The sequence below is a fragment of the Ctenopharyngodon idella genome, chromosome 20, assembly GCF_019924925.1.
Source record: "Ctenopharyngodon idella isolate HZGC_01 chromosome 20, HZGC01, whole genome shotgun sequence".
NCBI classification, from domain to species: domain Eukaryota; kingdom Metazoa; phylum Chordata; class Actinopteri; order Cypriniformes; family Xenocyprididae; genus Ctenopharyngodon; species Ctenopharyngodon idella.
Genome location: NC_067239.1, coordinates 23098148 through 23123504, shown reverse-complemented (window position 1 = coordinate 23123504; position 25357 = coordinate 23098148). Strand labels below are relative to the sequence as shown.

The following is a 25357-nucleotide window of genomic DNA, read 5'->3' as shown; positions in this document are numbered from 1 at the left end:
AGGACCAAATCAGCATATTAGAATGATTTCTAAAGGATCATGTGACACTGAAGAGTAGAGTAATGATGCCGAAAATTCAGCTTTGCCATCACAGGAATATAAATATTATATAAAACGGTTATTTAAAATTGTAATAATATTTCACAATATTACTGTTTTAATGTATTTTTGATTAAATAAATGCAGCCTTGGTGAACATAAGAGACTTTTGAACAGTAGTGTTATCTATACAGGTTGACACATTTCTACTGTTGTGATGTAAATAGTCACATATCAGCATACCGTCCATACTGTCAAAACTAAAAAGTAATTTTTTCTTTTTTTTGTGTGGCCTAAATCCCTTGTATTACCTTAGGTGATGAGTGTCCCAAGCTCCCGTAGCCTGATCTGCCTGTTGGAGTCTGAAGACTACGTGACGTATGGTCGATCAACTAGGAGAAGGACACACCAACATGTCAGTGCATTTTATTATATAAACAAAGGTCATGCTAAGAGTTAATTCACTCCAAATGAAAATTCTGTCATCATTTACTCATGTCGTTCCAAACCTGTATGACTTTTTCTTCTGTGCAACACAAAAGCATAAATGCCGGACATGGGCTGGATCACTTGGCCAGTACATCTGCTTTTGTGCTTCACAAAGGGCAAAAAAAAGCATATTGGTTTGGAATGACATGAGGGTGAGTAAATACTAACAGGATTTTCTTTTTTGGGTGGATTATCCCTTTAAGAGCCCAAATGATACCTCAATAGGCTCCATGTCACTGGCGGTGGACGGGGACCTTGAGCGCGATATACGGCGAGATCTTGAGTCTTCATCTCGTGATGGAGTGTTGGAGGGAGTGAAATCTGCCGAATCAAGCTAAGAAGCAAAAAAATGGTAATTATCTTTACTAAAGGTTTCATACGGCACAGACTGTGACACCAGAAGAACATGCCACCATGCAGAGCTAAACAAATTCACAGCAGTACATTAAGCCCATAAAGCTTATCATGGCAATAACACTTTTACTGGAATTACACCCTTTAAGCAGAACAAAGCATGTGCACCCAGGCTCCAAGCCAATGAGTATAAAGGCACAATATACCACTACAGAGACCACACACCAACTACACATGCAAGACAGAATGAAGTGCAGAAACAGCATGAAAAAATACACAATCCCATGGAACTACATGGAAACCATATCCACACTTTATGAGGGTCTGTAAAGGATTAGTTCACTTAAATGTGAAAATTCTGTCATCATTTGCTCAGCATCATGTCTTTGCAAACCTGTATGACTTCTGTCTCTTCAACAAATAATTACACTATTCAAAAGTTTGGGGTTGGTAAGATTTGTTAATGAAGGTGTATCTTATGCTCATCAAAGTTGCATTTATTTGATCAAAAATACAGATAAACAGTAAAATTGTAAAATATTATTACAATTCAAAATAAACGTTTTCTATTTTAATACATTTTAAAATGTAATTTATCCTATGATGGTAAAGCTGAATTTTCAGCAGCCATTACGCCACTCTTAAGTGTCACATGATCCTTCAGAAATCATTCAAATATGCCGACATTATCAATATTGAAAACAGCTGTGCTGCTTAATATTGGCCATGACTTTTCAGCCATCTTTGATGAACAGAAAGTTCAAAAGAACATTATTTATTTGAAATAGAATTTTATTTTTTTTTTATTTATTTTTTTTAACCATAATACAGTAAATGTCTTTACTGTCAGTTTTGATCAATTTAAAATTCAATGCATCCTTGCTAAGTAAAAAGATCTTAACTGACCCCAAACATTTGAATGGTAGTTCACTTTCCTTTTTCCTCATATACAAAGCTATCCTATAGCTTCTTTTTGTAGTTTGATAGTCTTTGAATGGAAACTAGGAGAGTAAAAATTCTTACTAACTTCTGTGAACCATGGAAGAAAGTAAGCCATGTTTGTTTGGATCGACTTGAGGGTGAGTAAATGATGAGAAAATGTTCATTTTTAAGCAAACAACCTTTATACAACTTATTTTTGTCTTTATAATCTTTATACATGAGCAAAAGTTAAAATTAGATCCAAATATTGAGCCACATAAATGAATTCTATATCCTTCTATTTAAAAGGGCTTTTAAAATGTATCATAAAAGCACATGGTATGGAAAACAAACCACCAAGTTTAATTAACCAACCCAGACAATAACCCAGTTTCTCTGAAGTATATTCATATATACCACTTCAATCATATATATGGTAGATATGCATTTGGATAGATGAAAGAAAGTTTCAAACACATTTCAGATGCATTTAAGCATTAAAGGTCTCATGCGATACAGATATCACCACAATCAGCTGCCACCGATGCAGGCCATCACAACCACAGGAAAAAAAATATGATGGGAGGATTTTACTGTGACACAGGACAAAAGCGGGTCTTACACGTCTGGTTTTGCTTCCGAAACCAAAAGAGGGTGATCGCTTCATATGGAGAGAGAAAGAAGATGAGAAGAGAGTCAAACTTAATGTACAATGTCAGCTGGATAGGATAAAGGTCTGGGACGGCAGGCAGGAAAATGGAGGGAAGGGAATGAGGGCATGTAAGAACACGTCTAATCTGTGGATGGATTTCTGAGTATAGTTTACATGCACAAAGGAATCTCTTCACATCAAAGAACTCCAAGGAGGCACTACCACAAGAGACTGAGGTGTATGTAGGATCAGATAAGTAAAACATAACATCGGTAGAACATAAAGTCAATTCAATATTGAATTCAATACTGAAAAGTATCAATAAAAGGATTTGTGTAGTGAAAAATGTACTTTATTTCCCAATTTGTCTGTGCTGCGCATTCTTTTTGCTTATTTGAGTATTGTGCTATTAGCTTAGCAACATGCTAATTTCAAACTCAATTACGAGTTTCCTGTTGTATTCTGATATTATTCCTATGGGAGTTTCATAACGGGAGTAGGGCTTTTGTTTGTCTGCTTTTTAATGTGTAAAATGATGTAAAAAGACATTAACACTATAACTTGGCTGAAGGAGAACTTACATCTTCCCAAAATTCAACTAAAGAAGATGAAGAGGAAGAAAATGAGTCCTGATGGACAAAAGAATAAAAAACATAAAACAAAACAATAACCATACACATTATGACAGGAGAAAAAACAGAAAATAATAAAACAGATCAGGAGGTATCAGAAGAATACAGTAAACAAAAACAAAAAAAAACTAAAGAAGAATGATGAAAATTATTTTTTTGGAAACCAGATTGACCTTCTATGCAGATGTTCTCATGAGCAACAGCTGGGATCACAAACTTACATCAAACTGATCCAGAGCAGAAGTGGGCGCATTGAGGAATGCCAAGAAGGAATTCTGTGAATCCTGATGCTTCACACCTACAAATGACAGAATCTTATTAAAAGACCTAATTATTTAAATCTCACATAGCCAGAACTGTTGTTATTATGTGACACTGTGAAAAACAATGCTACATAGATTATGTGGATATTTGATTGTCACCAGTGTAGTTATTGTTACCTAAAATCATTTTTGTTAATTGAAATAATTCGGACATAAAATAAAACAAACATTAGAACTCACAAAAGTTAAAAAAAAAAAAAATGAAATGTTTGTATGGTAACTAACAAACAAATAAGCTGAAGTACTAAAATTACTAAAACTAAACTGCAACAAAAATACATTAAAACTAATAAAAAAACTAAGAAATGATAAAATAACTCAAATTAAAATAAAACTGAAAATATGTAAATAACACAGTCACCTCTCCTCAGCCTCAGCTCCTCTGTCTCCTTCCTCAGCCTCTCGATTTCTGCCAGCAGGTCCTGGTTTCTACTTTCGGATTCTTGCAATTTGCTGTGAGACAAAAATAACAGACAGAAAACTATGTCACTCTATTTAAATTCACCTCATTTGAGAAAAAAGTGTGAACAAAATAAAGCAAGTTCAGCTAAATTCATCGTATTCACCAAATCAAAAAGAGAAGTGAATCTCAAAGCTATTTACATAAAGAATGAAACAAATATTCGTTAAACTGAAGAAAGAAAAAAAAAGAAAAAAAAAGACTTTGAATCAAATCAGCAAACAAAATCTCTCCGGTTTCAGTAGAGTTGAGCAGAACTATGTTGATATGTGTGGTCTCACCATTCTGTGGCAATGCTGGATGCTTTGACTTTGTTAAGCTCGTCCTGGATGGACTGTTTGGCTCTGATCTCAGCATCCAGCGCAGACTGCAGCTCCAGGCGTGCAGACATGTCCAGCTTAGCAAAGCGCCTCATCTTCCACGGCATGTCCTGACAAAGCGAGAGAGACCCACCACATCAGAAGAGCAGGAAGAAGAGGATATGCATTTCATCCTTATCTGCTGTGTGCGTGTGTCTCACCGTTCCTCTAGCTCCCAAGCTTGTGTTCCTGAGCCCTTCAAGCTCCTCTGTCATTTTTGTGGCCAGAGCTTGGAGGTAACCACGAGCATCCTTCTCGTCGCTCACCCTGCACAGATTAGCTAAGTTCAGCTAAACTCAAAATGAAGCACAAAATCTGTAGATGCATGTTTTTATTTAAAACCGAAAACTTCAAGTGATGAATGGTCACTAGATGGCCACTTGATCTGCACAGCCATGCAGATCTGGGTAAAGGTCACCATCATCATGTCTTTCTCTTCAGGTGTGATGGCAAGCAGCTGCAGGTAGGGGGCTCCACTCACCACTGGATGATCTCAGTTATCTGGGCCTCCCAGTGGGCAACACTCTCCTTCTTATCAGCCAACTCTCTCATCTCCTCCTCCAGCTGCCTGTGACTACTGCTGAGCTGCTCATACATAGAGTTCAGCTGAGGAGAGAAAAAGAGACCACAAAGAGTAAAGGTGGGAGGAAGCAGACAGATGGAGATTGGACGGATAAGACAGCCATTGCTATATGGCTGTCATTGTTATCAGTGTTGTTATTGTTAACTAAAACCATGTAAAAACATTTAAACTTAAAACAAATGAAATTAGAAAGACTTCAAATGAAATCAGCAAACCAAATTTCTCTAGTTTTAGTAGAGTTGAGCAGAATTACGTTGATATTTGGGGTCCTACTCCACCCACTCTGAGCAGGATTCGAACTGGGTGTCTCAGGCATGGGAGACAGGCACACTAACAAGGACACTAAAGACTGCAGTCTCTAATGTCATTTGCTAGTACACCTCGAGGCCAGGAAAGTGGCCTCCATTACACTCACCCCCCTAAAACTCACTCCCATCTGGGTCACAGCACCAATGTAACCGGTCCTACTCAACCCGCTCTAGCTCTTACTAGCTTGCTTCCGTTACATCACCATTTTGTGGCAATGTTGGATGCTTAAAAAAACAAACGAAAATGGAAATGTTGCCTTGGGAACTAACTGAACTAAAATAAGTTGAAATTAAAATTACTAAAATTAAAAAACAAAATGAAAATACAAATGTTTTTCAGTTGTTTGCTAGATGGTTACTCACTGGCCCAGTCAAAACAGCTCAGTCACAAGGCTCTTTTGAAATTGGACAAGTCACTCCTGAAGCATACATCTATGGCAATTTTCTGCTCATTTTATCGTCTGACTAATTATAAGTAATAGCACATTTTGTAGTTTATCCCAGATCAACCTCACTACCTTTTATTGGTTCTTTGTTCTGTTGGAAAGTGAACATTGTCCAAAAGACAGGAAGCAAACATACTTTGTTACGGCAAGTCTATACAAAACTTCTGTAGTGCTCTTTTATAGGAATGTGAATTTATTCAGGCATTTCACATCCTGGTTCAATTCCTTCCAAATGCCATCATTCTTGCTTATGTTTCGAAACTCCATCCAATCTGGCATTTGACATGACAGCCCTGGCAGGCTGCGCTATTGTTTTAAACTGCCTTTGTGTTTTGGGTTTCCAGGTATTTTTACGAAATGAATAATGTTTAATATCCATGCCACCAAAAATAAGGAGCCCTTTAATATCTGATATGTCCAAACTTGCAGAATTATTTGACTGGCTGATTCCGATTTTACCTCGCAGTCCAAAGTCAACAGTGGCTGAGCCAAGAAGCAATTGTGTGTAAGTGTGTGTGGTTACCATCTCTCTCTAGGAATGTTAGCAGATTGGGGGAGAGAGTGCCAGAAGAGAAGGGGGAATTTCAGACAGGATTTGATGTATACTTTTTGTGACGAAAGAGACGCAGGCTAATGAATATCATGAGCATTGGCAAGTGTTTTTGAGAGCGATAGAGATCTCACCTTCTCCACTTCATTTGTGAGCTTCTTGTTCTCATCTGTCAGATGGGCTCTCTCCCTCTCATACTTCTGCTTGTACTCTGTCTCAAACTCCTCTCGGTCAGTTTGGCTGTTGCAAACACAATGATGAACATGATGAAGTTTGCAGTACAGCTACATTCTGCTACCATGGAGCTATTTAACACAAACGATTCAATGTAAAGAATCAAATCTACAGGCTCAACAAGCTGGTTGTTCCAGCTTCAAATATCATGACCATGAACCATTCACAGACCACAGTTATTATAGTCAATACATTCAAATTCAGAATTATGCCTCTAAATGTCACATAAAAAAACGTGGTCCATCAGTTTGGCCTTCCTGTCTAAGTGGGAGGCAGACAAGAAAAGCTGTAAATATCTGCCTATGCTAAGGCTAAGTGTGCCAGCAGCAGTGTTAATTTTGACAGCAAATTTTGATTTAGTTTTAGTCACAGTCTTCTGACTAAAATGCCAGTTACATTTAGTCATATTTTAGTCATCTAAATTGTTTTAGTCTAGTTTAAGTCAACTAAGTATATGATTTTAGTCGACTTTGTTAATGTTTGGATTAAAATGAATGACAGACAGCGGCAGGTTGATTAGGCTGCTGTCACTTTAACGCCGAATGCACAGATCCAATACACTGATACACATCCAATATTCTCCCAACTGTTTACGTTCACTTAAGACATAACTGACTGTGTTTACGTGAATGCTTGCCAAAACTGATATTTTGACACAATTTTCTGTGTATTTATCCATTCGTGTGCGGAAATACACAAAAGAGAGCTCAGTTCAATACTCGTGAGCTGTCTGAGAGACAGTTTTCTGTTCACACAGAAAAACGGACTAAGTTAAGCTCTCTTTCACGTCGTCAAGCTTTTTCACATTTATCCATATGCCTGCTCTTCTCTTTCTCTCAGATGTTTATATTTTTTAACGTTTTATGAGACATGCAGCAAGCATATGCCAACTTATGTCCTGCCAGGTAGATCAGCACATTACAATTAAAATGTGCGCATCTAACCACGCAGGACATCAGTTCTGACTGGATCACTTCCCAAATCATCCCTCCCCAACATGGTTTTTATTCATTGACAAAAATGTCAATAGATTTTCATCGTAGTTTTTGTCATTCAAAACAGTTTTTTATTTTTTTATAGTCTCGTTTTCATCACTGAAAGAATGTTGACAAAAATTATGACGAAAATTGTCTATATGACTAAATTAACACTGGCCAGCAGCTGTACAATTATCTGATGCTATCACGGACAATAAGAGAAATGGAAAGAATGTGATTTTAAATGTAAAGAAATCACACAAATACCTGCACACGTATAGTCACACATGTACCTTTCTCTGCGGGTTTTCTCCAGTTTGTCTTTGAGCATGAGAATCTCTTTCTGGAGTGTGAGGTGTTGACCCTCAGCATCACGTAGCTCCTTCTTAAGGCCCTTCAGCTCAGTGCTGTGGAGCGTCTCCCGGCGACACAACTCCTCCTCGTACTGTACGTTCTTCTTATCCAGCTCCGCTCGCACACGCATCAGCTCCTGCTGCTGGTCTGAGCTCGCCGCTGCGTGAGGCGGCCCAGCCTGTTTCAACTGCTGCAAGAGGACAAAGACGTACATATTTGAGTGTAAAGTAGAAGAAAGAGGAAAATGAGTGTCTGAAAGTGTTTTTTATTTAAAATTCATAATTCATATTAAATTTATTAATGTATGTTAATGTAGTCATGCAATGTGTCACCTTCATCCCCTCCAGCTCCTCCTCTAGTTGTCTGCTGTACTGTTCAGTTCTCTCTCGTAGCTTCCTCTCCTTCTGAGCTTCTGCCGCCTGCTCCTCAGCCTGGGCCTCCAACTGAAAAGAAAACACCACAAACATCAAATACGCAGCCAACAAATCCACAAATATGATACCACTGATGATTGCTGGGGCACTGCATCAAAATTAAAGCCATGTTGACTTTGTTTATATAGTGGTGAAACACCAGTAAGTTCAGCAGGGTGGGTGGTTTTGAAGTATATACCTCTTTGCGCATTTTCTCAGCCTTGCGTATCTCTAGCCGTAGAGCCTCTAGTTTTTGTGACACTCCTTCCATCTCCTCTTCTTTGTCTCGGAACTGTCGGCTCAGCCGCTGTTTTTGTGAGCGCAGATCACTCAGCTGTTCATTTAGCTCAGAGAACTCCTCCATGGCCATCTTCTTTTGACTGTGAGCATCCTTTAACTCCTTCCACTGAGCCTTCACCTTCTCTCCCAACTCCAGCAGCTCCTTCACATATTCATTACAGAATCAACATTAATATAACTTACCTTCTAGGATCAACTAAAGTCATTGAGCTAAAGAGTAATCTGTTAAACGGCATGGTTAAAGATTAAAGTCAACTCAGGTCGCTGTGATCATTAGACTATGCCAGCAAATCACAAACAGGGGAACTAGTTGGTCATTTATGGCAATTACCCTGAAAAAAAAAAAAACAGCATAGAGCAGCATAGATAGATAGTCTCCCAGTCTAGCAAAGCTGTCGGTTTAGATGGTTTTAGAAGGGTTTGGGGCATTTTTCAGCTGGTCAACAAACATGACCACTTAAAACCACCTAAGACCAGCAAATCTCAAACTATATTAAGTTATAAATTAGAAGCCTCATTTTTGGATTTAAAGGGGTCATGACATGGATTTTTTTATTATTTTAATATGTTTCTTGAGGTTCACTTATAATGTTAATAAAGGTTTTTTGCACAAAACAAACAAACAAACAAAACAATTATTTTCAACCTTCATTCTGACCCTCTGACTGAAATTATCCATTTTTAAGGACAGCTCCTTTAAAGAGTTAGTTCACCCAAAAATGAAAATTCTGTCATTAATTACTCACCCTCATGTCGTTCCACACCTGTAAGACCTTTGTTCATCTTCGGAACACAAATTAAGATATTTTTGATAAGATCCGATGGCCTCCATTGACAGCAAGATAATTAACACTTTCAAATGCCCAGAAAGGTACTGAAGACATATTTAAAACAGTTCATGTGACTACAGTGGTTCAATTCAGGTTTCGAATCAGTGGTTCAGAGCGTGTATCAAACTGCCAAAGTCACGTGAACCATTGAAATTTCAAAATGTTTCGAAACATTTATGACATAACGAAGCCTCGTTTACTGAAATCCCGTGACTTTGGCAGTTTGATTCACGCTCCGAACCACTGATTCGAAACAAAAGATTTGTAAAGCTTTGAAGCTTCATGAAGCAGTGTTTTGAAATCGCCCATCACTAGATATTGTTAACTAAAGTTGTTATTTTGTTTTTTTTGGTGCACAAAAAGTATTCTCGTCGCTTCATAACTTTAAGGTTGAACCACTGTTGCCACATGAACTGTTTTAAAAATGTCTTTAGTAGCTTTCTGGGCATTTGAAAGTGTTAATTATCTTGCTGTCAATGGAGGACTCACTGAGCCATCGGATTTTATCAAAAATATCTTAATTCGTGTTCCGAAGATGAACAAAGGTGTGGAACGACATGAGAGTGAGTAATTAATGACAGATTTTTCATTTTAGGTAAACTTGCCCTTTTGCTATGATTGGCTAAAATTATTGCATAGGAAACAGTATCAATGCCTGTCTACTGCACGCAATTAAGTGTTTTGAAAACATTACCGATATAAAACCATAATTTACAGACAAAGCATTATGAAATCATTTACTTAGGATTTATGATGTAGCTGCTGTCATATTCAATACAGCTGACTGCTTCATCTGTCAACAAAAGTTTCTTTGCAAACTTTCCATTAAACTGTGCCTCGTTTACAAAACAATCTGCAGTCAAATTCATTAAGCGACTGAACACCAGTAGATGGGGCCTATGGTGTGATGACATCATGCTCTGGAGCCAGGCATATGCAAATGTATGATCTTTTTAAGATCAAAATGATAAGAGCTAGTAAACCAGCTTGGCTCACCTGGTGAGGGCGTGGTTGCGCTAGTTAACCATATTCCAAACCATAGCTTGACTGGCATATATCGCTAAATAACAGTACGATCTTCTGCCTCTTTTTTTATTTATTTATTTTTTTAATACAATGGAATAGATACCTTGTGCAGATCGTCTTTCTCTTGTGTGATGCTCTTCAGCTGTTTCTCTAAGCCCCTGATGACCTTAGACGAGTCTTCCAGGTCTCTTCGGGCAGTGCTGGCCTCCTGCAACTGCTGTTCCAGTTGACCAGAGTCTGACATGACACAACATTATAGAGTCTTTGTCCAGAGATGTCATTACCCTCAATGGGTAATCAATAGAGAAAAATAAAGACCCAAGACCAGGACTGTGCCCTTAACTCAGTGCGTTCCAACTCAATATCAAGCTCTCACCTGCGATCTGTTTCTTCAGGATGTCGATCTCACTCTTTAAACTCCGGATCTCTACCTCTTTATTAGCATTCACTGGGGCATCCGAATCAGGGTACTGCAGTGCCTGCACTGTCTGCGTGGACTCTAAGGGAAGAAAGATGTTTTAGAGAGACAGGAGGATAAAATATGATTCAGTCTGGATGTGTTAGCACCCTCACCCTGTAGTTTACGGGTAAGTTCGGTCTTCTCCTGCTCCAGACGTCGGATCCTTCTCTCATAGGCTTCAGAAGCCAGGCTCTCCTCCAGGCTACGCTGAAGATCAGCATCTACCTGCGCAGGTCCAATGGACTCTCGCAAACACCCTCGATCTGACAGTGTGCTAAAGAACCACATATATCACAAAATTGCAATTAAAATTTTGTTAAAGCCCACAGCAACCTACACTACTGTTCAAAAGTTAAATGTTTTTGAAAGAAGGCTCTTATGCTCACCAAGGCTGCATTTATTTGGTCAAAAATACAGTAAAAACTATAATATTGTGAAATATTATTACAATTTAAAATAATTGTTTTTTTATTTTAATAAATTTTAAAATATAATTTATTTCTGTGATGGCAAAGCTGAATTTTCAGCAGCCATTACTCCAGTCTTCAGTGTCACATGATCCTTCAGAAATCATTCTAATATGTTGATTTGCTGCTCAAGAAACATTTCTTATTGTTTTCAATGTTAAAAATGGTTGCGCTGCTCAATATTTTTCTGGAAACCAAGATAAATTTTTTCAGGATTCTTTGATGAATAGAAAGTTCAAAAGAACAGCATTTATTTGACACTTAAAGGGTTAGTTCACCCAAAAATGAAAATTCTGTCATTTTTTTATTTACCCTCATGTCGTTCCACACCCGTAAGACCTTCGTTAATCTTCGGAACACAAATTAAGATATTTTTGTTAAAATCCGATGGCTCAGTGAGCCAGCATAGCCAGCAATGACATTTCCTCTCTCAAGATCCATTAATGTACTAAAAACATATTTAAATCAGTTCATGTGAGTACAGTGGTTCAATATTAATATTATAAAGCGACGAGAATATTTTTGGTGCGCCAAAAAAAACAAAATAATGATTTATATAGTGATGGCCAATTTCAAAACACTGCTTCAGGAAGCTTCGGAGCGTTATGAATCAGCGTGTCGAATCAGCGGTTCGTAATGTAATAAATTACATTATTTTCATTTTTGGGTGAATTAACCCTTTAAATCTTTTGTAACAGTGTAAATGTCTTTTTCACTTTTGATCAATTTAATACATCTTGCTGAATAAAAGTATTCATTTCTTTCAACAAAAAGTCTTACTGACCGCAAACTGAACAGTAGTGTAGTGTAAGAAAGGCATAATGAATAAAAAGTTGTTTGACTCACCATTTGCTTGTGTAGGTAAAGCCTATGAATGGGAGGTGGTGTCCAGAAAATGCTGTGTGTGAAGGTGGGGGCAATGTCTCCTAAAATATTTCAGAAAAACAATCTAAGACTCAAATATCCATTAAAGTCCTGCAGTTCCATATATAGGCCTACTCAACTACACACTAATGCATTTGTGTGAAAAAAACATCGGCTCCGGGATAAAATTAGAACAAAATTAGATGCATACACAGTTTTTGAGGCAATCGTCATCCACATCAAAGTTGGAGGTGTCAGTGGGGCTGCTGACTTCAGGGATGTAGGGGGCTTCGCACGTGCGGATGTTGTCCCAGTCAATGCCTGTGAAAAAGGGGTGCTGTTTAAAGTCGTCGATGCCATTCTGGCCCAGCCGGTGTTCTCTGCTGCAGATCAGCCTTCGAATGAGATCTTTAGCCTCCTCGGACACATCTGTCACCTGAAGTGGGAACTGGAAGCGCTCCTGAGAATGAAAGAGTTGGAATATACTTGAGCATTTCGGAGTAAGACTCTATCAATTATCTCTGCCTAACTACGCTAGTTACGGTGGTTTAAGATGTGCTCCATTAGTTAAGTCCCATACAAAACTACATGAACCTTGATGAAAAGGTGAATTTTTACCTCATTGTTAGGTTGAGATGACTAATCCAGAATAAAATAGTGAAGGAAAGACAAAAAGAATTTTTAATTCAAAACTTCTACAATTCACTCAAGACTTTTTTGTTTTATACTAAGCAAGATACACAAACAAATTATTGTCTTGGTCAACTAAAAGAAGGAATGGGTTACCTAGAAATTAAAGGGGACCTATTATGCCGTTTCTTGATTTTGTCTTTGGGGTTTACAAGAATAGGTTTTTATTATTGCATCACCTCTCTTCCCAGTCTGTCAGTAAAACTCTGTTTAGTTCCTGTCTCTATGAAGCCCTTCCTTCCAAACAACACAATGTGCTCTGATTGGTCGGCTTGACCAGTGTGGTGTGATTTTTCAACCACTTCAAGCGCGTTTCGGAAATGTCACGCCTCTTACCATAACCGTGTGTTTCAATACACTAATAACACAACTCAACCAGGCCTCGCCCATTTTTTTGCATATACCATGGACCGAGAATTATTTAAATGAGGAATATTATGATGTGTACGTTCCCAGAAGAAAACTCTACAATCGAATTCCCTTTGGAGTGAATTTGTGCTTTATAACATTTTTGCAGACCCTTTTCATGCTCGAACAGCAACATTACAAGAAAGTTGAAAATGTAAAAAAGCACAATAGGACCCCTTTAAGCTACTCTACCGTAAACAGATTTCAGAAGGGCACGTCCACAAGTAAAGGTGAAATGTGCAATTTCTCCGCACTAGCATCACAACCTGGAACTTCATAAAACACTTGTTTTCCTAAACAAAATGTAATGTTTTGATAGCGCCACTGTGTTTTTACACTATTCAGAAGAATAAACCAATGAATGGCTTGCTTTTAGTTGTCTCTAAAGGAAGAATGTATTTTAAAATTGAAAAATTACACACATCACCTTTAAATAAACTTTGGAAATAACAACATTAGTCAAATTCTTGTGGCACACGCAGTTGGTATACGAAGCAAACTAACCTTATGGTTCATAATCTTGCCGTACGTCTCCACCAGAGACTCAGCATAAAAGGGTGTCTCTCCATACAACATCTCGTACATGCACACACCCAGAGACCACCAGTCACACTCTGGCCCGTACTTTCCCTTCCCATCCTCCATAGCCTGCAAGATCTCAGGAGAGATGTAGTCTGGGGTCCCAACTGCCACAGAGGACTGGACCTGTGAGAAAACAGGTACAAGAAGACAGAAATTTATAACACAACACTTACTAAGCAATAAATCATGTGCTTGACAGCTTTAGGATTGAAGATCAAACTCACTGTCCCATCTTCCATGAGTTTGAGGCAGGAGCCAAAGTCAGCCAGCCGGATGTGACCGTTCATGTCCATCAGGATATTGTCTGGCTTAATATCCCTGAACACAAATCACAAACAAATGAACACAAATCACAAACAAAAATTAACCATAACAAAGGAGTATCATAGAATGACACATTGCACCATCGCAATGTCATACTAAATGAATACAGCAATCATTCAGTGCCATGGCATATATGTATACAAAAATCACATCATATAATTAAAATTAAATAATATAAGTAAATACATTTTTACTTTTAATTATATTATTTACTTTATTTTTAATTATATATTAAATTTATAAAATTTTATATTATAAAATATAAACTTTAGTTTTATTTGAAGTATTATATATATATATATATATATGTGGCTCTATTGTCATCTTGCATTCAAATATATAACAGTTTATATAAGTAATACTGCACAATGTATTTATGTATGTATGTATGTATATGTGTGTGTGTGTGTGTGTGTGTGTGTGTGTGTGTGTGTGTGTGTGTGTGTGTGTGTGTCCCTTATTACTGAAAAAACTTAGAAATGTTGCACTACTAGATATAGTGGTGTGCAGATGGACTGACCAAGAGCCTGTGGTGTCCTAATAAGGGTCAAAGGTCATGTGCACATGTCATCGGACTGAGCCAAACAGCTAAAGCTCTACTGCCATCTTGCACTATTTAAGTAACACCACAATTTGTACCCTGAGATTTCAAAACTGTCTGAGATTCATACACCTTGTTTAAGACATCTAAGTTTATCTATATCAATAAATCACGCAACTGTCCTGTGGTTGGTACAAGTACAGTGCTAGCTGTCATAAAAGAGATAAGCAAAACTTTGAAGGACACGCGCACACTATCTAATAGCCGGGGGATTTACCAGCGTCAGCACATCATTAATCATAACAGCTCATAAACCCTAAAACTCAGCACTAGTGATTTTTTATTTTTTTTGTACTTTATAGCCAACGTTTCAAATAAGACATTACAAGCTCATATACTGTGTGTGTGTGAGATCTTCCAGCTTTGGCAGAGTGCTAGTACATTGAGTGAGGAGAGTAGGGGAAAGCACAGAGAGTTTTTACATGAGTGCTGATTATTAATTGTCAGCAACGTGCAAGATATGAAGATATATGTATGTGTGCGTGTGAGGTGAGAGGCAGGCAGCCATCCCCCGCAGTTAAACAGTTGAACAGAGGGCCAAAAAGAACCATGTATCAGGGCTTTAACACAGAGAGGTCTGTCTGAGATTGTGTGAGGAACTCAGTGGGTGGTGAAACACTTTCCATAATGGCTTGACCTCATCCACACCGAATAATGAAGCAATACTGTCAAAACCACAGAGTTTATAATATACAGCACTCCTATTTTGGGTGTCACTTTAAGTTATGTAACAATTAATAAATAAACCAATTTTACCTCTGAAAACAACAATTAGCAAATCAACAATTAAGTTTTTGTTCTGCACAGCTACTAAAAATCTAAGGCAGACTAAAATTATTTAAAAATGTATACAGTACATATGATTTAATTAATTTTAATCCTTTCAGTATATGTATGTATATACGTATATACACCACAAAACAAATAAATATAAAATATATATACATAACTAAGCACTACCAATCAAAATTTTGGGGTCGGAAGAAGACTCTAAGGCTCACCAAGGCTGCATTTATTTGAACAAAAATACAGTAAACGGTAATATTGTTAAATATTATTGCATTTCAAAAAATCTTGTTTTCTATTTTAATATATTTTGAAATGTACTTTTTTCCTGTGATGGCAAAGCTGAATTTTCAGCAGCCATTACTTTAGTGTAACATGATCCTTCAGAAATCATATGATGATCGAAAGTTCAAAAGAACAGTATTTATTTGAGTTAGAAATCTTTTGTAACATTATACATATCTTTACTGTGACATTTTGATCAATTTAAAAGCATCCTTGCTGAATAAAAGTATTTATTTCTTTAAAAAGAAAAATCTTACTGACCCCAGACTTTTGAATGGTAGTGTATCTGCATAAATATATAAAGCACCCAAATAAATTTCATAATTCAAAGACATGTAATTATTACATTTTTTGTGGCAGATAAAAGCATTGTTTTATTTTTAATAAAATTATCACAGGAGGGTTTGCAAAACAGGCAGGTGATGCATCAATTTAATTAAATATGAATTAGGTTTATGTTTTAATTAAAACAAAATATTTATAAATAAATGATGTATACATTTTCAATAGCAAAACCGAACCCGATGCAGAGCGGATCTCTCAACAGCCATAATACATGGCCAATTCTGCAGACCATCCAAGCCCCTCCTTCAGCTGAATCTGTCACTGAGGTCTTTAACGGTTTTCCTTTCTAAGAGGGTCTTGGCTTGATTGGGCCATTCTCACCGCCACGACCCTGTGCCACAAAGCAAACAGCAGAAAGCAGAGGAGGACGTGCTAAACCAATTAAGAAGTAGAGAAAGTCTGAGCTAAACAAATATGCTCTGCAGAGTCTATAGATTAACATTACAAGCTAACAAGGTTTACAGCAGATAATGTGGCCTAGCCATGACATAGATAATGTGACATAGCCATCGACAAAGACACTATAGTGACTCAGCTTTGAGTCTTCTATGCCAAATATGACTTTTATTTTCACCATTACTCCATTCTTGGTGTGTTAAAGGGATAGTTCACCCAAAAATGAAAATTCTGTCATCATTTACTCACTCTCAAGTTGTTCCATCAACTGTTTGGTTACCCATATTCTTCCAAATATCTTCCTTTGTGTTCAGCAGAAGAAAGAAATTCATACAGGTTTGGAGCAACTTGAGAGTGAGTAAATGATAACAAAATTTTCATTTCAGGGTGAACTATCCCTTTAAGATTCCAATCATAGCTAAGTTTCCTTTTAAACTATGTTAAACTTGGCTTGCATTAAATCTACATTAGATTTTGTTAACCTGGCCGCATGCCTCCCACTAGGCTAAAAGCCATTCACTTTGTAATGGTGCATTTAGGGGTCCGGTCTGGTCAGCAGGGGTTGTAGTGTAGGTGATAATTGGGTGGCTCTGTCCCGGGATGCTGTCTTAAGGAGCAGCGGACTGCGAGCAGAGGGAGGTAATCCCACATTAAGACCACAATAACCATCTGTGAGCACCATCTGGACCTGCCTCATGCCTACCACAGTAAGAGCTGGTCAACTATAGACAGGAAGAAAGAGAAGGGGGTGGGACTCGTTGTATGGGGATGTTGGATACATTTCAGCAATTCATTCGGTCTTTCTTTTTTTTTTACTCGAGCATTGAGCTCCATTATTTCTAAAAAAAAAAAAAAAAAAAGTTTGTGGAAACTTCAACTTGTAGGTCAAGGCCTTCCGGTTGAAAAAAAGCTGTTCTACAAGCATTAAGACCGCCGCCGATGTCGCCAAACAAAGCTCTTTATGAGGTCATCCAATCACCTGTGCCGTTTCAGATGAATGTGGCTTTATCCTCAGGCAACGACTGTGCATCTTTCTCTTTGATAGGGGATCTTTACAGGTAACAAGAGATTCCATCTTGACTTTTGAGGTGCGATGAGCCATGTCTCGGTGGCGAATGAAATTCCAGCTTCCTCAGGAATCAGCTGAGACATTACACACATGGTACTGATCAATAGCAGGACACACATATGTCCTTGATCAATAACTGAATATAATGCAATAGTCACGCACAACAAAAGCACAGATGCTAGTGCGTCCGGTTGGCTCTTCAACTGTGACATGGGCGGGTCCTCATCAGTGGAAGGATCAGAGCTCACCCTATGCAAATATCTGGCCGAGAGGAACCGGGCACTTAACACCACTTACGAGCACAATCTCTAAAAATCCTGCACTTTAACACAACAGCTTGCCCACTTAGTCTAATGAGGGCTGGGTGAAAGCAAGAGCTCCAAGCTTTTCCTGGAAGGAGCTTTTTAGGCCAGGAGCCGACTAATGTGATCTGCCGACTAGAAACAATGTGTGAAACTTGACGTGAATTAATGAAGAATCAAAATTCATTTGAGATTTAATAAATCTAAAGGCATAGTTCACACAAAAATTAAAATGCTGTCATCATTTATTCACCACCATGTCATTCCAAACTTTGCATCATGCCAGATTTGATGTCAATGCTGAGACACGGTCATATGACTTTAGAGTTGTATTGTAGAGTTGTGTCGGTAACACTTAGTTTAGGGTCCATTTCTCACTATTAACTAGTTGCTTATTAGCATGCATATTACCAGGATATTGACAGTTTATTAGTACTTATAAAGCCTTATTCTGCATGACCATATTCTACATCCCTTAATCCTACCCAATACCTAAACTTAACAACTACAAACTAACAACTATTAATAAGCAGTAATTAGGAGTTTATTGAGGTAAAAGTCATTGTTAATAGTTAGTTAATAGTGAGAATGGGACTCTAATCTAAAGTGTGACTGTTGTATCAACTAGAGCAGCATGGTTAAGTGAAATAAAACCGAAAACGCATTATGGCATAAGGCCCTTTCACACTGACGAATGGTGCTTTCACACTGAACGCAAAACTATTGATTGCCTTTGACTAATTCACACCTGCAAGATAGGTGGCGCTGACCAAGAATGCAATAGAAATTATATTCTGTATAAAGAAATATGAAGTAAACATGTGAGAATAAACATTTCTCCAAATGTGTACATCCAAGAACGTCATCGCATCGTACATTCGTTATTTAAATCAAATTTTAAATCACAATTACAAATTTTATCTGAAAAATCACAATAAGATTTTATAGAAATAGTCTAGTATCGACTATTTTTATGTGCTTTTTGTTATTTTTGGAGCTCGCAATGTTTTAATTTTATGGAAAACAGAAGTGTAAACATTCAACATAAAAGTTTAGCAGAAAGTTGAAAGAAAGTCATACTTGAGCACGTGGAAGTTTCATTTTTAAGTAAAAATATCCATTTAAATCAATTTTTAGATGGTACACTAATAAATATGGACCCATCACTGTGCATTCATGCAAACTGTGGTGTCTCAACAATTTTCACACAGTACATCCACCCTCAAATGTACAGGCGCACTTATTCCCATATGCACACCCTTTAACATGGCTTGCTCATACAAAAACACACCCACGCCAACCCCATCCCTGGAGACCAATCCTCTCTGTCCCCACCCTCCACAAACCAGGCGTGCCAAACTCTCACGAGAGAAGAGTTGACCACACCTCTAACCCCATGATTACTGCCTTTAACTTTCCCCTGCCTGTCCCTCTGGGTGCCCCAAAAACAGACTGCAATTGGCAGACCAAGACTGCGCATAGGTTTGTGAGGAAGACAACATGAGTACATTAGAGAAAGTGTGTGTGTTTGTACCCAAATGATGTGTTCAGTGAGATTGAAGCACACCCAAAGTCCCAGTACAAACACATTCATCACACTGAGTGCTCTATGCAACTGGTGCCTGTTATTATGCAAATATGGAGAAGCCACTTCCTGTATGATAACCAAAGATGGGCTCCAACCCAGCCATACCTCAGACTAAACATAGCCTTTTTTCCGACTCATTGCACTGACCTTAGTGCACGCTTGGCTGATTTGAAAAACCCATGAAATCAAAGTGGGTGTTTTGTGGCTTTTATTCCATGTGTATTAGCTTTGAGTCCATCTATATGCTAATATACACTACCGTTCAAAAGTTTGGGGTTGGTAAGTTTAATGTTTTTGAAGGAAGTTTCTTATGCTCACCAATACTGCATTTATTTGATAATATTAGAAAAAACAGTAATTAACAGTACACTTTAAAATAACTTTTTTATTTTAATAAATAATTTATTTTTTTAATATATGAAAATATACTTATTATCAAAGTTAAAAACAGTTGTGCTGCTTCATATTTTTGCAGAAACTTTGATACATTTTCTTTCAGGATTTTTTGATGAATAGAAAGTTCGAAAGTACGGAGCCCCCGGACATGACATGCAGGAAAAAAATAGTAGCCTAAATCGTGCACACGATTTATTAATTAGTTCCCTCGATTTACTAAAACGTGCGCACGATTTATATTTCGTTCCCTCGATTTACTAAAACGTGCGCACGATTTACTATTTCGTTCTCTCGATTTACTAAAACGTGCGCACGATTTACTATTTCGTTCCCTCGATTTATAAATCATGCGCATGATTTATAAATCGAGGGAACGAAATAGTAAATCGTGCACACACATTAGTAAATCGTGCGCACGATTTAGTAAATCGAGCTAACGAATTAGTAAATCGTGTGCACGATTTAGTAAATCGAGGGGACGAATTAGTAAATCGTGCGCACGATTTAATTTTTTTTCTTGCATGTCATGTGCAGGGCTCCGTACGAAAGAAAAACATTTATTTGAAATAGAAATATTTTGTAACATACTGTCACTTTCGATCAATTTAATGCATATTTGCTGAATAAAAGTATTAATTTCTTTCAAAAAAATCTTACTGACCCCAAACTTTTGAACAGTAGTGTACTCCTAAACATTGACAAAATTAACTTTAAGCAGACACAATTTGTTATGTAAAATTTATAGTCTTCTGTTTCCGTGAAAACAGACCAAATATAACGATGACTCATGTACTACTCAGGTTGTTGTCCAATCAAATTCTCTAGAATGAGAATGTCCCTTCCCCTAAAACCACAACCAACTAGCAAACGGGGTTATTGCTGTGACTTAAAGCTGCAGTCCGTTTGGCTCTTTGTCGCCATCTCTGTTTGAAACATGGAATTGCAGTTATTTGCGGAATTATTATCTTTAAATGGGTTGTGCAGTGGCACGGCTCCTCAGCGCGGATGAATCTAATATTTTGAGGAGAATGTGTGGCTGTCGGTCACCGCACCGGTGGATACTGTACTTCAGAATCACAGATTGTAATCTTGGAAGTATGACCAAAATAAGAATTTTCACCAGAAAATGCCATCTGAACAAGTAACAAATCTGCCACTTTTGTTCTGACCAACTGAGAAAAAGAAAGCATTATAATAAATCACGCTACCAATGATGATTAAATCTAACGATTGCATAGTTCATATCACATCAAATCGTGCGAATGATTATTATTGTTATACTTTGTTCTCAAATTGTTAATGTTAACAAACATCAGCATTGCGTGACTACTTGTATTTAGTGTGTTAGCGTTACGTGTAGATTTCAATTTCTGTACAGTCTAATCTTTAACGTTAATCTATCATACCATACAATCCGCCATCAAAATGAAAAGTTTAATTATTCCAGCTGCTGTGAGAAAAGGCTATAAATGATCTGCCACCTGCAGCATCCTCACATGCCATATAGCCTACTAGCTGGGACTCCTTCTTTATGTAAACAGACGTGATGTAATGACGCAAAGACAAACGGCGGCATGCTCGAATTTCGTGTGGAAACCTACCAGTACCACTCTATTAGAAAACATTATTACAAGCTTACCGTTGTGAATTGGGCTAAGGTAAGGAGATAGTTTTGAACACTGGCTGGTTATGCACTTGCTCAAAAATTTATTTCGGAAAATTTTTAACCAAAAAAAGATATGGACTGCAGCTTTAACTAAAGCATATTGGCTTTTTAGAAAATAGGGATAACCCCAGTCAAACTTCTTGTTTCAATAAGAGGGTTACGTTTTGGCTGGTTAACATTGCATCAGCTGTCATCAAATGTCATCAGAAAAGCGTATTTCTCCATTTACACATCTGTTAATGTATTTAAGGATCAAAAGTATCTGTGTATTCTCACTAAATAAAACTATTTTACAGGCAAACTCGACAGAAAAATGGATTGCTCTGGACAGTGTTACAACTTCCTAATTTTGGTCTAGGGTTAGAAGAGGCAACATTGAGGATGACAGGATTATATTCAGGGATATGGAAATCAAACAACCAATATACTGACTTATAAAGCCACTTTCAATATTCAATGCTTTTGTCTGCCACAAAGCTGTCTTTAAATTATTACCATTTGGAGGTTTAGCAAATACTGATATATTCCATTATATAATAGAAATTTTATTAACCAGCAAATCATGTAATTAATTCAGTCACCATTTAAAACTGATCGACAACCCTGATTTAAAGATGCCAGGACCCACCTGTGAACATAATGTAGCTGATGCACAGAGTCAATAGCCAAGACCATCTCGGCCAGATAGAACTTGGCCATGTCCTCAGGCAAACGATCTTCAAACTTACTAAGCAGAGTCAACAGATCTCCCCCTACATAGTAGTCCATCACCAGATACTAGGAGGAGAGAAAAACAGGGAGTGAATAAGACACATTGAATAAGAAATGGGTAGCAAAGTTATCAATCATAGACAGTTTACATCTTTTAAATTCCCTTTACCCTCGGATTAACCAATCCCATCTCAGTTATCCATGACTTTCTTTCATCTAAAACCTCTTATCGTTCTCTTTCTCCAGTTTCATTCCCTCACACTCCCACTCATGAAGCTGAACTCAAAATGATAATTCATACTGAAGTCCCTCTTCTCCAGTCACGCTATATACACACAACACGGCACAGATATAGCCTGTTGTAAGACAGTGTCCCTTGAAACAGCAGTGATTGATGATCATCACATTGTCTCCTCCTCTGCACCTTATCAAGTGAATGTGAATCAGACCCAATGTGAGCTTAAGAGTTCTCACGCACCAAGTTGTTCTCGTCCTGAAAAGCATAGTGCAACGTTGTGATCCATTGACTGTCCCCGTTTACCAGCACGTCCCGTTCCTCCCGAAAACATGCCGTCTGAGGAAACAGAGGTAAATGTCAAAGAAAACCACTTTTCAGAGTCAGAGATCAAAAATGCATCCCACATACTTAGAATGACTCCAACCAAGGGGTCTGTTTCCACTGTGAGGAATGCTTTCTGAATCATATAGAGCAAAGACTGTTTGTTTTTAAGTGGTTTCTCATGTAATGGGTAAAGACAGAGGGAGTAACACTGTAGGAAGCTAAGGAATGACACGCCAGGGATATAGGAGAAACAGCTGCATCAGCTGAATGGTAAAGCCTGATGCTAACTGGATCAAGATTTGCACATTATATAAAAATCAGTCTTGAGGAAACAATTACTGTAAATCGCAGCTAAAGCGGTTTGCTTATTTGGACCAAATCTGCTGAATAAAAGGAAGAGATGTCAGTAAAAACATCAGCCCACCTCAGCCCTTTTGAGCATTTCCCATTTGTTGAGAATCTTCATGGCAAATACTTTGTCTGTATTTTTCACCTTTACTACTGCAACCTGTAAGGAAGACAAGAACATAAGTCCTGATGTGATCTTAAACATAACTCTACCTGGAAACAGTGTTTTTATTGCCATTTACACAAAAGTGCTACTTAACTTGTTTGTTAAAAGTGCTGACATTAGCATTCATTGCAGAAAAAGTACAGCAGATTTGTTCATTTCTACTGGTACTGTAAGTCTGCAGAAATTAAATGCAACTAATCAAGTAGGGATGCACCGAAATTTCGTCTTTTTTTTTTTTTTTTCGGTTTTAGGCCGAAATGGTTTTGGAGGGCTGAAATCAATGACCGAAACAGATGTTTAATGAGTGTGTTCAGTGTTTATTTTGTGCACACAATGTGGATAAGCTACAACAGTTACAAGTCTGAAAAATTCAGTCGATTTTATTACGAAATTCAAACAATAAATACGGATCAAGCGCACATGAACCGATCATTTCTTCCTCTTTACTACTAGTAGTTACGGCACGAAATAAACATGGGTGAACACCAGAAGGTATGTTGAAAGATAAGTTACAACTTACTGAAATGAATTCTGTCTCACGTAATCACTCAATCAGTGTTTCAACCAGGGAAAGACGTCAAGTTGTAAGCAATACAATGTCACTTAACATTACCTCAAGAAAGCTATTCAATGTCCATAAACTCATTAGTTAGCTAGAAAAAATAACTCTAGAGAAGAGCATTTTGCTAAATATATGCACTGTATTACATATTCATTATATTCTACTTAACCTGTTAGTGATGTCTTCATTTTTTAATGTATGTTTGAATAAATCTGTCATAAAAAGTAAGTTACAGGTTACTGTCAAACAAACTGGAGTATAAACAATTGTAAAAAAGTTTATATAAAAATGCCTTATGTGCAAATATTAATTAATTTATTTTCAGTTTCCGTTTGTGGCCAAGTGCATCCTGAATTTTTCGGTTTTGGCCCAGAATTTTCATTTCGGTGCATCCCTATAATAATAAGTAAAACATGATTTTTGTGCCTACAAAGCATATTAAATCCCATTTTTACTCATGCAGTATCACTCTATAACTTTATAACTCTATAACTTGTTGCCTCTAAACCAGCCTACAACATCTGTGGTTGGCCACTTTGCACTGCCTTTCTAAAGTTTGGCGTCAGTAAGATTTTTTTAAAAGATGTTTTTAAAAGAATCTCTTATGCTTACCAAGGCTGCATTTATTTGATTAAAAATACAGTAAAAAATATTATTACAATTTAAAATAACTGTATTATATAATTATACAGTATAATAAACTTTTATTTGAATGTATTTTATATGTATATAAATATGATTTATTCCTGTCACAGCAACGCTGAATTTTTCAACAGCGTCACACGATCCTTCAGAAATCATTCTAGTATGCTGATTTGGCTCAAATATTATCTCTTATTATTACCAATGTTAAAAACAGTAGTGATACATTTTCTTCAGGATTCTTCGAAGGCTAGAAAGTTCAAAAGAACAGCATTTATTTGCAACAGAGTTTTTTTTAACATTATAAATGCCAGTCAGACAGTCTATTCCTGTCGAATTCAATCTCTATGAGACTACAAACAGTACAGTTCAAATACAAGGAAAAACAGATGCCTGTAAATGCCATGAGATCATAGACCCAGGAAAAGTAACATAATGACCATATCTAGCATCTGCCTTAAAGAGGAAATATAAAGTATTAGGCTCAGTTGGATATGTGATGTCTTCACTCTATTAAATGATGATCTGAGGACAAAACAGTGCTCTGGCAATGTTCAGTGACTTGATCAGGAAGGAGCACACTGTTCTTGGCTCAGACTTTGCTGATAGAGGAATCTCCCTCAAAGTTCTTTTCCTCTTCGCTTTCGCCATCAAGTATGTGATGACAGTATGTGATGTGATTCTCCTTTCCACACCCTACACAGATTTAATTAAAAAAATTCCTTTTCAGTAAATGGGATTTAAATGTGTTGAAAATAATGTGACTCTTAATGATCTTAAAACCTTTTCACACATCTTCAAATTTGAAATGCAGTAGCAGCTACTGGCTCAGAAGTCTCCACAGGAAATGATGTCATCAGTCTTTCTTCTGCTCGCCCAAGCCTATC

At 37.3% G+C, this 25357-nt stretch overlaps 1 protein-coding gene across 5 annotated transcripts in view; it reads right to left on the bottom strand.

Annotated features, from left to right (window-relative positions):
- cdc42bpab (CDC42 binding protein kinase alpha (DMPK-like) b) overlaps positions 1 to 25357 on the bottom strand; it is a 62802-nt gene that overhangs the window by 13754 nt on the left and 23691 nt on the right. For 3 of the 5 annotated variants that reach the window (XM_051876408.1, XM_051876411.1, XM_051876412.1), the window contains exons 3-24: positions 23177 to 23260; positions 22669 to 22764; positions 22108 to 22256; positions 13946 to 14039; positions 13644 to 13844; positions 12253 to 12501; positions 12024 to 12103; positions 10824 to 10984; positions 10627 to 10749; positions 10354 to 10487; positions 8294 to 8536; positions 8014 to 8124; positions 7621 to 7871; positions 6251 to 6356; positions 4711 to 4835; positions 4391 to 4496; positions 4152 to 4300; positions 3772 to 3863; positions 3309 to 3385; positions 2426 to 2464; positions 746 to 862; positions 351 to 431 (exon numbers count right to left, since the gene is read on the bottom strand). In XM_051876408.1, the coding sequence (XP_051732368.1) occupies positions 351 to 431; positions 746 to 862; positions 2426 to 2464; positions 3309 to 3385; positions 3772 to 3863; positions 4152 to 4300; positions 4391 to 4496; positions 4711 to 4835; positions 6251 to 6356; positions 7621 to 7871; positions 8014 to 8124; positions 8294 to 8536; positions 10354 to 10487; positions 10627 to 10749; positions 10824 to 10984; positions 12024 to 12103; positions 12253 to 12501; positions 13644 to 13844; positions 13946 to 14039; positions 22108 to 22256; positions 22669 to 22764; positions 23177 to 23260 (2868 nt within the window). Of the gene's footprint in view, positions 1 to 350; positions 432 to 745; positions 863 to 2425; positions 2465 to 3308; positions 3386 to 3771; positions 3864 to 4151; positions 4301 to 4390; positions 4497 to 4710; positions 4836 to 6250; positions 6357 to 7620; positions 7872 to 8013; positions 8125 to 8293; positions 8537 to 10353; positions 10488 to 10626; positions 10750 to 10823; positions 10985 to 12023; positions 12104 to 12252; positions 12502 to 12659; positions 12681 to 13643; positions 13845 to 13945; positions 14040 to 22107; positions 22257 to 22668; positions 22765 to 23176; positions 23261 to 25357 lie in introns of all 5 variants that reach the window. The other 2 variants (XM_051876407.1, XM_051876409.1) reach the window with 1 other exon arrangement.